Here is a 14,618-nt window from a genome sequence, read left to right as displayed (position 1 = left end):
TGGATGCCCAGTAACATCCTGCTCTGAGGCAGCATCAGGCAGGTTCTGAGAAGCGATCCATGACTGGGCCAATCATCTGCTCTTTCTTCTCAACTTTTTGCTTATTAATGTAGTTTAGCCCTTTCTAATGGCTTGAGTATCCCACACTATGATCAGAGTTGACAAGATGTTGTTTGCTATAGTTTTAATGCATTATTGTACTAAACCTTTCAGTATTGATATAGGTAAGCACTAGTGCTATAGATGCAGAAAATAATAACCAGATCCATATATTTTAGGCTACAATAATACTTTTTGAATAGATAATATGTGATGCATATTAATAATCTACCAAAATTACTATTTCAATTCAACCATATATAATTCTATTATAATACATAAAAGGTGAAAAGAAGTAATTTGAGAGCTAATCCATACCTTTTATCATGGAGGGTCTACTTCTAGCACTAAAAGTCATGCTGTAAATTCTTAGCTCCACTCACGTGGCTAGACTTCATTTTAACTCACAGAGCTGGCTCTGCTCCGCAATCACTTTTGCTTTTATTTTGGGCCTTCACTGGTGTGGGCCTGAAATACCTCACATTAACATGAATGAGATGATTTCTCTGGCTGAAGTTGAGTTTCATCAGCAATAAAAAGGCTTCAGAGGTAGGAAGAATTCTCTGAAATACAGTCAGAAATAACGGCAACATGTGATCATTATTTCTATTCTGTGTCACTTATATCTTTTTAATACCCCAATGCTGCAGATAATGGGGGAGTGAAACGAGGTAAGAACCTGAATCATCCCCCTGGTGAGATTCAAAATTCCCAGTGAGAAGTTCCTCCTGACCTTCTTGCACATGTGCAAAAAGTAGGCATGAGAAATGGAGATCAGCTGAAGGCTTGATGGAAATAAGGCTCTCTGTGCTGTATGTTTTCATCGTAAGAAACATTCCCCTGCAAGTCAAGCGACTGCTGATCCGTTCTTTTTTCTTCTACCACTGATGTTATTTTTGTTACACGGTCTTTTTCTGGTTTAGCAGAAAAGGGATTAGCTCCAACAGTCAGCAGTCTGTGCAAGAAGACGACAAGAAGGCAAAATTTGTCATGGTGACATCAAACTGCTAACACAAACGGATCTGTTACCCTTTCTCTCTTGCTCAGTGAGACAGCTGCCCTCAAGGTATTAGCCTCTGAGCATCCGTGATAAATCACTGGAGGATAGGAAACCCGATTATCCCAGCACAGCAGGGGTAGAGGATGCAGAAGAACACAGAGCAACGACATCCGTGAGGCTTATAATGAAAGATTTTTGATATACTTAAGTAGTTAACAAAAATTTATTGCAAGAGATAGTTTGTCACTAGATTTACAGTTTCAGAGAACATAGTACAAAACATAGTGCATTGGCTTTGTCTAAACATTAAATAGGTGCAAATACACAAGGATAAAAAACAAAAAGTGAATACTTTACAACAGAAGTTATAGAACTATAAATATATTTTATATACATTATACATATTCTAAGACATGAGCTTCACTTATATATATAGTTCATATCGGTATCAGACTATTCAGTGCTTTAGTTATAGGATAGGTCTGAGCTTTACATGGATGTTTGCATCGCTATACTTACAGTAAATATTTCCCAAGGAAAGAGGAATTTCAACCAGTTTATTTCACAGGACCGCTTGCAAAGCCGAGGGGTGCCAGGAACCCCACGTCCATCCGTCTGGAGGCTCCTTCCCCCCCAAGAACCCATCCTAGAAGAGGGGCTGCAGCGGCAGAACGGCCGGGTGTGGGGACAGCAGGGAGGGGAACACGGCGTGCGGCAGCGGTGAGAAGGCCAACGGGGCCGGCTGCAGCACCGAAGGCGGCACCAGCGGCAGGTGTGGCGGGGCCACAAAGGCCGCGGGGCCCCCGGGGCAAAGCCTGGGCCCTACGGGCAGATGAGGTAAAGGTGCTCTGGCAAGGGCTGGGACCTGCGAGAGGAAGTGCTGGTGGGGCTGGAGAGCCTTGAGCGCGCTGGCGGCAGCGTGCTGCTGCAGGACGGTGTGGTGGATGGTGGTGACCGAGGTAGAGCACAGAGGTGGCTGCAAAGGCAGAGGCTGCAATGGAGAGCTGGGGGGCTGCATGGCTGGGGGAGGAAGGGTAAACTTCACCTTGTTGGCCAGCATGTTCTGTTGCATGATCTGCTGGTATGCCTCGGATGGGAGGTCTTTGAATTTTTCGTGGTTATCTGGAGGGAATATCAATGTCTGGTCGGGAAGGGTGAAGGGGGCTATCAGCTGCTCCGTAGCCAAGAAGGTGTGGCTGTTGAGGTGTGCTTCTTTGAATGGCAATGGTGGTGGGCTGTTAAATACACCAGAGCCGCACTGTACCCAGTCACTGGTCACCTCGTTTATCTTCTCATGTGGCAGAGACTCAGGCAGCTCATAATGACAAAGGACAGATTTTGGGAGAGCTTGTTCCAAATGTCTGGTTGGTGGTGGAGCTTTATAACAAGACGGACTTTCATGGCTGCTTAAATTTTCATTTTTCTTTTCGTCCTTCAGAGCATCTTGTGTGCTTGCAGCTGCAGGAGCACCCTGCTCAGGAACAGCAGCAGCAACGTCTGAAAGCATGCCTAGCACGCTCTCTGGTGCTGCACAGTCTGTTGCCTTGTCTTGTTCCAGAACGTGCGTACCACCCATTGGCAGAGGTGCCTTCTTTTCCTCCAGCTGCATGGTTTCATCTTTCTCTTCTGCAAGATCAGCTTTGGAATCCACTATAGTATCCTCTGTGTTGTCTTGAGTCAAGAATTCTCCCAAAATGTTTAGCGTAGAACTTGCAGAGTTTTCTTTACAAGGCCTGGAGGCCTCACTTCTCTCATTCCTGTCAACACATACATGACTGATTCTAGTTTTCCTCCTCCTGTGTTTTCCTTTTGCCTTGTGATGCATACCTGAAGTGCTCACTTGCCTGAAATACTCCTCTGCCAAGCACTCCTCTCCGTACGAACTTTCATCCGATGAACAGGAATAGGTGTGCTGTCTCCGCTTCCTGTGGGAGCTTTCCAGTTCATCTGTCAGGAAGCTGTAACCTCTCTTTATGGACTGATGGTGACCTGGACTCTTTTCTTCACTGCAGTGCCCTAAACATTTAGTCTCCGGGCTGCAGCTCAACCTCCTGACTTTCCAGCTACAACAGGTTTTCGAGCACAAGCATTTGTGCCTCCTGCAAGTCCGAGCCAGCTGCCTCAACTGCCTCCGCGAGCTTGCTTTTCTCTTTCTATGCAGAAGTTTACAACCGCTGCGTTGGTCCATACCTTTTGTATGCCAGATGTCACATAAACTTCTGCTCCCATGGAGGTGATCTGATGAAGCCGTAACTCTTTTATGACCATTTTCAGTATCAGCTTTTTGATGAGACTGCTGAACCTCATCCGTAGCTGTCCAGATATTCCCTGCATCGTATCTGCACTTCTCTGGATTATTTTGGAGGTGCTGATGTTTGTTTTCATCTCTGTAACTCATTTCCTTTTCCATCGCCGAGGAAAACTCCATGTCTGCAATTGTTGCTTCCCCACAAGGATGATAATGATGGTGATGACAATGACATAATTTTCTTCTCTTTCTCCGTTTCCTACTTTTGTGAAGCCATTTTTCATGACTTTCTTTGATCCAAACTCTGCTATGCTTCTCATCTATCACAGCATTTTGTCGTAGCTGATTTTTTGAAATGTGATGCTTTTTTAGTTTTTTAATCCTGATCGACTCACCCAAGGCCACTTTATTATGATATTTTGCAAGATCAGAACTTCTGATGAGGGAAACGTCACTTACAAGGGGTACTGTATAGTCACACACATTTTTATTTATTTCTGCTTCAGGATCACCACATTCTGAAGTGGGCTTGTTTGTGAAAACTGAGACCAAGCTATGGTTGGATTCGGTTGTATGGTGCAAATTAGGTACGTTTGCCTGATGTCTAGGTTTTTCTTGACTATCACTTGCTTTTGATGACCTGAAATCAAAATACAAAGGGTTACAGCTATAAGAAATGGATGGGTCTGTACTGGTGTAGATTAGCATTTCTGATGGCCACTGAAGAATGTTCGATCCGTGTTTGCTAAGAACAGGAACAAACGGTTCACAAGATCTCTTGCGTGTGTCCAGTTTGCTCTGGGGGACTCTAGTGTCATCTTCAGAATGGGATGGAACTAACATCTCTGTCCCCAGCTTCTTTATTTCAGTTTCAACCGTGAATAAGTCACTGTTCCCGTCTTTACCATTATCCTCAGCAGGGTCCTGCAGCAGAGATGAACAGTCCTCCACAGCAGCCTGAGCAACAGTTCCATTTCCCAGCAGCTCACAACTGCTGCAGTCCAGGGGCAGAACTTGAGCATTGTCCACAGCCAAAGACATTGTTTGACCTGGTAAATCCGCAGTACTGACATCAGTATCGCAGCCCTCCATGTCAGAAGACACTAGCTGTTTCGAATTGGAATCAGCAGGAATTAATACAGGGTTCTCTAGCTCTCTGTTTTCTTCGCTGATTAGCTCTTTTGATTCCTGATTTTCAGGATCTTCTGCTGCGTCAGTGCATTTTTCCACCAGTGGGTGCAAACAGTTTTGTTTCTCCTCAGGACACAAGACTATTTCTGTTGCTGATGGAGACTGAAGACTACAAGCTCCTGGAATAAATCTGCTTCTTCTGCTAAGTCCATGCTCCATAGACGTTTCATCATTATATTCATAGAAAACAGCAGCTGAAGACTCCAGTTTGACTACTGCTTTCTTAGGAAAAGCAAAGGAGAACCCAACTCTATGTCCTTGAGCTCCGTGAAGTTGATCTCCAAATTTGTTAGGTCCGGATGCATTACTACATGCATTTTCAGGAGTGGAAGAAATATCTGAAGTAGCGTCTTTGCAATTCGGTGTACTGTGCATCAGCGTACAGCTGAAATCCTGTGTGCTGGCAGAATCTATGGCAGCGCTTTGTGGGATATCGCCGGAATTATCCCGCACAGTCACTGTCGTGGATTTGAACATTGGTCCACTTCCAGGAGCACTAGGAAGGCAAACAAGACTCAGAGTAAGTACCTCTCAGAGAACTGCAGGCATACACAAAGATTTACATTGGTACTGAAAGGATTTTTAAGAAGAGAGGAAGAATCTGTGGATACGTGGATTTAGAAAGTACCTTATTTCATTATAGGATTTTTTTAAAAAAGATAAATATTTTGTCCACAGTTTCTTCATGTGAGGAACCGTGGACATCAGTCAGAGGGCTAATGTTCTTACATAGTTGAATCCTCCTAAATGCAGTTGCTAAACTAATAAAAGACTATATATTTCCCTAGAAACCTCGCTTCTTCTCCCTGTATGCCATCACAGTTATGCCACTATTACTACAAACAGTTGAGGTTTTATCTTTCTTTGTGCTGCCAAATATATTAAAGCGAAGAGTACCTCAAAGATCACTTCCCTCTTAGTCATGATCCCAGTGACTGCTTCTCCACCCACAGGCAATCACCCAGCAGCTCCCTTCCTATTTGTGTTCACAGACCTGTTGCAAGCGCAGCCATTTATTTCATGGAAAAAATAATATCAAGAAAAGTATTTCAGCTGACAGTAGTGCAAAAGTGATTCATCCCTCTAGAGAAAAAAATTTATCACTGTCTACTTCTGTTCTTCATCTCGTGTCCTCTTCCCATCTGTTCTATATGACTTAATAGGAAGCAAAGATAAGAAAAAAAACTGCTTAAGCTGGCATTTCTTTGGGATTCACAGGAACTGTTCAGCACTAGGACTAATGAACCTCACTACATCAGTCTGGTTGGTTGTTTTTTGTAATTTTGGTTTGGTTTAGCCCAGTTATTCTGTATCTTACAGTGCAGCGCAGAGCGCTACTAGATGGTAGGTCACTGGAAAAACTTGCAAACGTGATTTAGGGCACCAAGAAGTGCTGTGTTAAATAATGACAAATGCACCACATACACATATTGTGTCACCACCAAAATAGAGATTTCTTATCCTAAACAAACCTAAAAACACTAGTTAAAATAAATCCAGTGTGTCTGTTTGTATCATACCTCTAAGGACAGAAACTAGTAGTGTACAGCAACTATTAAAGCTCAGAGAAATTCTTCTCCAGGGATTAGGAGGACTCTGAAAAGAAGTAATGGATAGAACAAACACCTATAATATCTGTGCTTCACTAGCATGGAAAAGGGGAGACAGTACATTTCTTTCCCTCTTTGTCCTGAATTATATCATATGCGCCTTTTCTAATGTGCTTAGGGAAAATGATATCCAAAGCTGGGACCATAAAAACCATGTTTGTAGAGTATTAGATTTTGAAAGTTAGAGCACTAATGGAAGAAAAAGAGCTTTCACGTGACTTACCATCAAAAGATAAGTAAATGAATAACTAAGGTGTTACGCTGATCTCATCAAACAGACCTCACAACTTCCAAGTCACCTCCATTTGCTTAGAGAGAATTTATGTCAGCATGCTGCCCACCATACAAACTATGGAGGAACACATAATCTCTGAACAGGAACTATAAGTCATATGGGCTGACTTCTTAGATAGATCATCTGGTGAGATGAAGCCTGGATTAAATTAGCATTTCAGCATATATTTTTCCCCCTGAAGTCCCACTGCAGAAAATCAAGTTGGAATATATATAGTTAGTGTCAGAAGCGTGCAAATAAGAACAGACTCTCAGTCAGCAATCTCAATATTAATTTCAATAGTATGCCTAGATAGAGTAGCAACACGCATGACTAGCAAGGATTGACTTCTGGTGAGAAGTAAACATTCTGTTGAGATGAGAAAAAGCAGCACTTACCTTTTAATATTAAAAAAAATAAAATAAATAAAATCCAGTTACTGTGATTTAAGATGAGATTTCTGGATGCTTTCCCAGGCAAGCAGTTTGAAAGCTAAATCACACAAATCTGTTACATCCTAGAAAGACTCTGTATTCCTCACCTCATCAATGGAGCACTGTCAGCCTTCAAACGCATGACCTAGTTCACTAAGCTTTCAACAAATATGCCTGGTTTTAAGAAAAAGATATGAAACATTTTTTTAATACCAAAAACACATGTCATTTTAGCTCCACTAGAAAAAAACAAGTTAAACATTTCTTCGCATAGTGTGACTCAAATTCCTGTACACACACTGCTTCAGAAATGTCATAAAACCGTGCGTGCAGAGCTCCAGCTGAGGGATTCCAGTAGCCCTGTGTCCTGGGTCATCAGCAAATACCCTAGGGATTCTTTTAAGGCATTCTTTGCGTTTCAGTAGCCACACACTTACCACGTTGTCACTTTCCTCAGCTCAGCTAACTTGTGCAAGCGTTGAAGGGCTTTTTCCTGTTTCCTTTCATCCTTTCTTGACTTCGATGCTACATTTCGAGCAAACTCCCTCTGCTTCAGTTCCTTGAGTCTCTGCAAGAAATCACATACACACAGAAACAAGCCCAGGAATGATTATCATTTACAATAAGAGTTAGTTTCTGGAAAGCAATTTCATACTCAGATTGATTTTCCAATCCAATCAAAGTGATCTATTCAATAAATTTATAGATTTCAAGCAAATAACAGAAATACCCCATTATTTTAGAGAGAACCTAGCTGGGGCAGATCTAATCAGATAACTGTATTGTACTTTCTGGGATTATTACAGATCTGCCTCAGTAGAACTAGACGTTGCTCAGCCCAAATCATATTTTGACCCTTTTACTGCTGAAAAGTGCAGGGCTGAAGTTAATGGGACTTCACGCCTCACGGTGTCGGTACAGTCTCACTGCAAGCAGTGGCTATTTTCAGTTTTCATTTACTGCATGTTTCTAGCTCTACCTATTTCTCTCAGTGAACCTGACAATAAAATTCCCACTGACGGCACAGAACAACACTGAACCCACAGGTAATAGGGAGAATGCTGTTATAGGAGCACTTACACAACATGGGATGCAAAGAAGGTTCATTTTGTGCCTGCCTGGGTTATGCAGACACAAGAGGTTCTTTTTCATGCAGCCTAACACAACCACATAACCATCATTTCACTGATTCGAGCCTCTCCTCAGCTTAATCAAGTCATTATGTGTTCAGCACATACAAGTTGTGGAACAGAAGAACCACTTTTAGGCAATTAAATTACTTTACATAATTGTTACAAGTAGGTGTCAGTGTGTGAGACGGAAGAGTCTGGCTGCAGTTCCATACGCACAGCCTTCATGCTGGACTGTCTGCTTGTCTTTTCTGGAACTATTTGTTCTCGAGTTTCCCTTCTGTCAGATGTCCTGTCAAATCAATGGCCCTTCCTGCAGAATGGAAGGGTGATGAGCATAATCATTCCTAGCGTGACAGGAACTACTCATACAAGGCATTTTTTTTTCTAATAACTCCTGTCTCCAGCTTTAGCACAGAGGGTTTTAACAATCTATAAGAATTATTGCTAGACAATATCTGAGGAGTTTGCTCACCAAACGCATACATGTGAGTGGAGCTGCTCTTAGCCATTAACCACAGAATATATACCTGGCACAAGCTGGTCTGAGGTCTGATCAAAAAGCTTCCAAAAATACTATTTCCTGTATATAAAAAGGTCATACAAGTGCAAAAAATGCACGTCTCTATTCTTACATATTGTGGCTCTTTTCACTTGTCCTTATTCAGCCATCTGTTAAGTTACTGTTACCTACGTTCCTTTATTGCACTTAGGTGTGTTAGTGATAACTAGCAGAGCACTTAGCTGAACCATGTTTGTATTTTGTTGGGTTTTGCTTGTGTGATACGAATGAAAATATAGCCCAGTTACATATGAAATGTCACTAATCCATGCATCATGAATATCACAAGGTCCCCAGTCAAAAATCATTCATAGTAATTGCAAGCAACCAGAAGAAGCGTACCTTACTCTTAAAAAGCATAATTTCCCTAATGTTTTCTATGTCTTTCCATGTGGTGGGACTGTTCACTAATGATGAGTGGTTAGTTTAATGCCTGTTCTTTCTGTTTGCTTCCGTGCATCAGTAAGCAAGTAATTAGCAGGCAGTCATACAGTATTTAAATGTGATGCCCTCATAATATTATCCTCTGCTTATGAACCAGCTCAAAATGTGCAAGTCTTTGCAAGTAACAAGTTCAACAAGCAGTTCACAATGAATAATTAACTGTGATTCCTCCAGCAGAACCAAATGACTTCATAATGCATGATGCTGCCACAGCAATCTCCCATGAAGTGCAAGCTCAGGTGAGACTGCATTTCACCCTTGCTGAAGGGTCAACACTGGGCAGTGCAGGACAGCCAAACAAGATAAGCCCTAAGCAGACTGCCAGTGAGACATACTTCTGCTTGCTTCACCCATGCCTTCACTTCCCAGGTTATTCCAAAGAGTTTTTTCCACTATCCCTTGTTACAATAAGCTCACGCCAAGCTCCCTGCATTATCAAAGGCACAAAGCCATATCCTGCTGCAGGAGACAAATGCCTGAAGACCTCTGTGGATCAAAGCCTCTCTACAGCAGAGAGGCATTATTGCATTAAGTACTCTTCTTTTTCAAGCCTTTTGCCACCCAGCAAAGTGTTTTACTGTTTTTATTATTATTATTATTTTCAGTTGAAGATTTAAGCTCTTGCAACAACAGCACTTCAAAACTAATAGGCCTTAAAAACATCAAGATGACGTTAATTAAAAATATGCCCAGGATAGTGAAAGCACGTTAAGGTTAAACAGTGAAATACAACGGAGCTTCATACTAGAATAGCAAGTGATAAAATAAGGAAAGAAAGACCAAAACCAGTGAAGAAGAAAGCAATTGATACATTCAAACCTGTAATTCCACATCTCAAGGAAAACAGTGCAGCTTTCACACACATTATAAAAAACAAGGGGAAATGGAACCATGCCTCAGGACTGATAAAGTAGTCTCAGAGTAGCATTAGTATTCCATATTAAAAGCAGACGTCCTGCCCATCACCAAAGCATCAGCTGAGGACTGCCTACTCACAGAGACTCTCATAGCCTGCCCTGCGTCACATATCTCACCAGGCTGGGAACAACTTCAAGAGGGTCACGAACTGATGGAAATGTTTTTTCTAATAGCAGGAGCCAGGGGATTTGAGGACAAGGCAGTTCAGATACGATGATGTTAATGTGCTGTTGACCTTAGATTAACAATTAAATTATGTGGACTTTTACAAGGTTTAAAATACCATAAATCCATTTCCTGATCAATGCAAGTATAAATTGCAGAACTTAACTGCCATGACATAAATTGCTTTTCTTTTCTTTTTTTTCTTTCTGAATTTTATTTAAAATCAGGAAAAATGACTGTATTCCCAGCAGCAATTGAAACTCACCAGAGTTTATTATTGTTGGCTCCCTCCTCCCCTTCTAAAATGTTTCCTCATAGTACAAGACTATGTGCTGCTTGTTCACAAAAGTGGCACTTGGATTTATTTAAAAGAAACGAGATATCCCTTCCCTTTAAGACCTTGTACATTATAAGACATTATTAAAGGTTTATAATTTTTTAAGCTTGTTAAAAAAACAACAACTGATTACTGGTTGACATAAGTATTAAATTAAGTATTTCAAAACTACTGCTGGCTGTTCTAGAAGCTGTACATATTCCCCTTTCTCTGTTAGAGTACAACTGCTTTCCAAACACTCCCTGCTAACTGAGATGGTTTATTGCTTTATGTGAATTATGGTATGACAAACAGAGCGACAATACACTCATTAGATAAGCACTTGTCACAGCAAACCAGATTAGTATCCTTTCGCAAAAAGGATTGAGCTTAATCAATTATAAATAATAACTGAATATATCACAGCTTCTGCAACACCTGTAAACACTCAAGTGGGGAATGAGATATGCATTTAAAACACACAAGGCTGCTTTGTAAGATGTAAAATACATCTATCTTCATTCAGCCTTTGGTGGTTTGTGGAGGCAAATATTTTTCTATTCTGCAAGCGGAGCTGCCTTACAGAAGAGGACAGAGCAGCACCTTGTTACCTGCCCTGCGCTCTGCAGTGACTTCATACCTCCTCCCCTCTTAGCAAAAAGAATTTCTCCTTATGAAAAGTTTACATGGGCAATCAAAGCTCTGAGAAAAAAAATACAACTTGCACTATATAAGCCTTCTCTAGCAGAAGCCAAAGAAAGCAAGTTACATCAAGAGAAAGCAGAAACAATAAGATTTCTCAGTTAAATGGGTAATTCAAGCACTTCAACGTGGCGCAAACTAACAGACAATCCATTTGTTTTCATTTTGCCACCATGAAATTAATTGCTATTATATGCTCCCAAAACAGAAGAGGAACACAGGGGAATTTTAACATCAGCCTGCAGCTACTTGGCGGGGAGTTGCAAAGCAGTTGGGACACTTCTCACTAATGGCTGGGAAAACCTTGCAGAGCAAAAGTTTTAACAAATTTGCAGGAAAACCACATTTTATGTGGTCAGATATGTCTTACATAATTCAGATGTAAGTGTTCAGATTGTGAATAATCCTTTTCCACTTCTATTTCTACCACAAATCACAGCCAAAACCTCCCAACTGTCTTCTAATAGCAGAAGAAATCTAACACATGCCAATATAAATATGCATGGACTTTTAAAATAACAAGTCTTCAGAGTCCACAGCAGTGCTGTTCTGATGAAGAAGAGATGATGACCAGAGCCAGAAGGCAGACTCAGTGAGACCCCCTTCCAACTCGGGATGTTCCCTGTGCTTCCAGAGCTTGCAGGCACATTCATTTCTAACAGCCACTTATGTAAAGCACCCAAGAAGCAATAACCAGCAAGCTCCATGGAAGCCACGCATTGTGGTTATACTGTCAATGCCATATGCCACATGTGAGTGGATTTCCTTGTCCATCATTAATGTTCTGCTGTTAGCATGACATATTTCCCTCGGTAGCAGATAGAAGCTCAGCTTGATTATAAAACACATTTGATACTCTTTATCATTTGGAGGATTTTTATTATCTTTAATGTTAAGCACGTTGATGTAATGCAAAAACGTGATTTGCTTTTCAGCACACTCAAGCACTACGCAGTTGTTCAGAAGTGTGCAAGAAATTAATTGTCAAGCTAGCTTTTACATTCAGACCACACAAAAATAATAGATACTACATGTTATTATATGCATTACTACACAGCCAAAAATTCACATTGGTCTTTCCACATTTCTAGCATCTATTTTTATTTACTGAAAGGAACTGCTGAATTTCAATGCAGACACCATGAATAAATTGAACAAAACTGGACTGATTTTAGTTTTTGAGACTGGCTCATGCTCATCTATGAAACATCTTTCTTGCTGGTTTCTTGAGTTCAGGTGGATTTCCCTGTTGAAGTTCACAGGAGAAAATAAATGAAGCCATCTTAACATGAAAACTTCATTGCTTTCAAAATTTAGGACAATCAGAGCGTTCACTATTTTGCACATTTAGTACACATGACAGCTAGTTATCTTTCCTGAAGATTTTACTAGTTGCTCTCTATTAGTTAACTGCAGAAGATACACCTTGGAGCAATAGAAGTAACAAACCAACTCGATGCTTTTTAAAGCATTTCCTTCAAAAAATTATCTGTGAGAAACAAACTCATACTCCATTATGTAATGATTAATGCCCTTTCCAACACAGGAAGTCTCATGCTCGGTTTGACATCCTTCTGCCATCTGTGTGTCTTCTGCTCCCTTACAGCACAACCCTCTGCAGGATTCAGATAGCGTTCTGGCTCACACCATGACAGGGCTCTCAAACCATGACAAATAACAGCCTCTGGACTCCAAAGTAAGACTTTTGTTGCTTTTGTTTTAAGATAACTATGTTCTCTGAAGTTGACTAAGTGGCCCCAGTGTTGCCATTGTGCAAAAATATTGTTTTAAATGCACAGAAATGCTGAGCACTGCATGCTGAATATTTTACTATCATCACTAGGAACCATGTGTGCAAGAACAGCCTGCTCTTATTGCAAGCTTTAGGATATTTCTTGTTAGCTTCGGCAAAAATCAGCAGTAAACTTCATAAATATTAAGGCCAAGTGCAAAGAAAGCATCATAAAACCACAGAATTAGCATCTTGCCTACCAGATTAATGTCATTAGATAACAAACATGAAGTTGACACACATTTGTACAGCTGGAAAGTGGTTACATACGCTAGTCCATAATTTAAGAATATTTATTTTAATGGCTCTAGGCCTAATTCTCCGACTCTTGAACTCGACAGAGAAACTCCTGCTGAGCTCAGGGAGAGCAGACTTTATAAATTCTGCATAGCAATTTTCAGCAACACTTAAGGGAGCTTCTTCACTCACAAAGATTAAAGACAGGATAGGTGCATGTCACATCTCTTTCTAAGGATCACTTGGCCTTTATATCCACTTTAGGAGTCTAATTAAAAAACAACAACACATGCAACATTTTAAGTCCTGTTAAGAAATGGTAATGCTGAGCAGTGTCAGAGAGGAGGGCAATGCTATAGAAAAAGGGCTTGACACTCATGCTGCCCTGAGAGTAAAGCTGCCCTCCAGGGGACGGGCTTGCCTTTGCTTCTTCTGAGCGGCACCCTGCATAGCATGCACATCACGTGTCATTCTCTGGCTCTATCCACTACCGCCATTCAGCTCCAGCAGAGAAACGGAAGCACCCAGAACAATCTTTTATACTGATATACTGATATTTTCAGGCTTGACAGTTCTGCTGCAGTCCAAATACTGATTCAGAGAGGTACAGCCTCCTGATCTATTTGGGTGGATACTGGTCACTGAATGCTAAATGTTGAGGACTGCTCTATTCTCTGGCTATTTACAGTTTCCCATACACAAAAAACAAGAGATCAACATCCCATTTAAGCTCTGTCCATAAAGATTTAAGGTACTGGAAAAATCCTCCCCTTTGAATACCATCCATCTTCCAAAAATCTCTTCACAGGAGCTGTGACTTCCTCATCCAGAACTCCTTTTAGAGAAAGGTCACCTTTGGCCCTGTAGAAAAGGAAAACTGGATTTCCCTTTAGAACCACTTTTCCAGGGGGAGACAATTAAGCTACAGAATGGATGATTCCACCCAACACAAATCTGTTGATGTCTCAGCATTTGAAGTTGTCTTTTGCCCATTTTGGAGACTGCTTTGCTATTGATGACATGAATTGCATACCTGGCAGTTCTAAGTTGAAACTTCGCACAAGAACTCTGTTCCAGTGTCCTCCCGAACCAAACAACAGCAGCATTTTATTTTTACTTCGGTCAAAATGAATCTCTAACTTCAAAGCTCTCTGTCTCCTGTGGGCTTGTACTGCCATTCTGATTCTTGCTCTTTTCTTACCAAAGGGGATCACAATACTTTTTCTAAAAGCACATTGAAAATTGCAAGCAGAAGTCTTTAGAAGACTTCTCTTAGGTCTTTGGTAAGTAACATTTTAGGATAGATCACCACAGAGACTTAAGTGAGCCTACCACATCTTAAGCCTTTCCAGTCTTCACGGTGTTCACAGTGACAGAAAAAGGAGGAAATACTGTTTTACAGCCAGGTATTCTAAAGAATATTTTCTACATTCCTTGAAGGATACCCTAATAACAGTAATGGGATGAAGCAGACACATGAATTCCCTGAAGGTGAG

General features: G+C 41.0%; 1 protein-coding gene across 3 annotated transcripts in view; it reads right to left on the bottom strand.

Moving 5' to 3' along the window:
• Positions 1-1,308: 1,308 nt before the first annotated feature.
• ZNF804A (zinc finger protein 804A) overlaps positions 1,309-14,618 on the bottom strand; it is a 312,097-nt gene continuing 298,787 nt past the window's right edge. For all 3 annotated transcript variants that reach the window (XM_085553584.1, XM_015868019.3, XM_085553586.1), the window contains 2 exons: positions 7,294-7,424; positions 1,309-5,034 (listed from right to left, as the gene is read on the bottom strand). In XM_085553584.1, coding sequence (XP_085409710.1) covers positions 1,746-5,034; positions 7,294-7,424 — 3,420 coding nt within the window. In that variant the 3' untranslated portion in view covers positions 1,309-1,745. The remainder of the gene's footprint in view (positions 5,035-7,293; positions 7,425-14,618) is intronic.

This window comes from Coturnix japonica, chromosome 7 (genome assembly GCF_054131305.1).
Source record: "Coturnix japonica strain WE chromosome 7, WE-NBRP24, whole genome shotgun sequence".
Taxonomy (NCBI): domain Eukaryota; kingdom Metazoa; phylum Chordata; class Aves; order Galliformes; family Phasianidae; genus Coturnix; species Coturnix japonica.
This window is presented reverse-complemented; position numbering and strand designations above follow the sequence as displayed.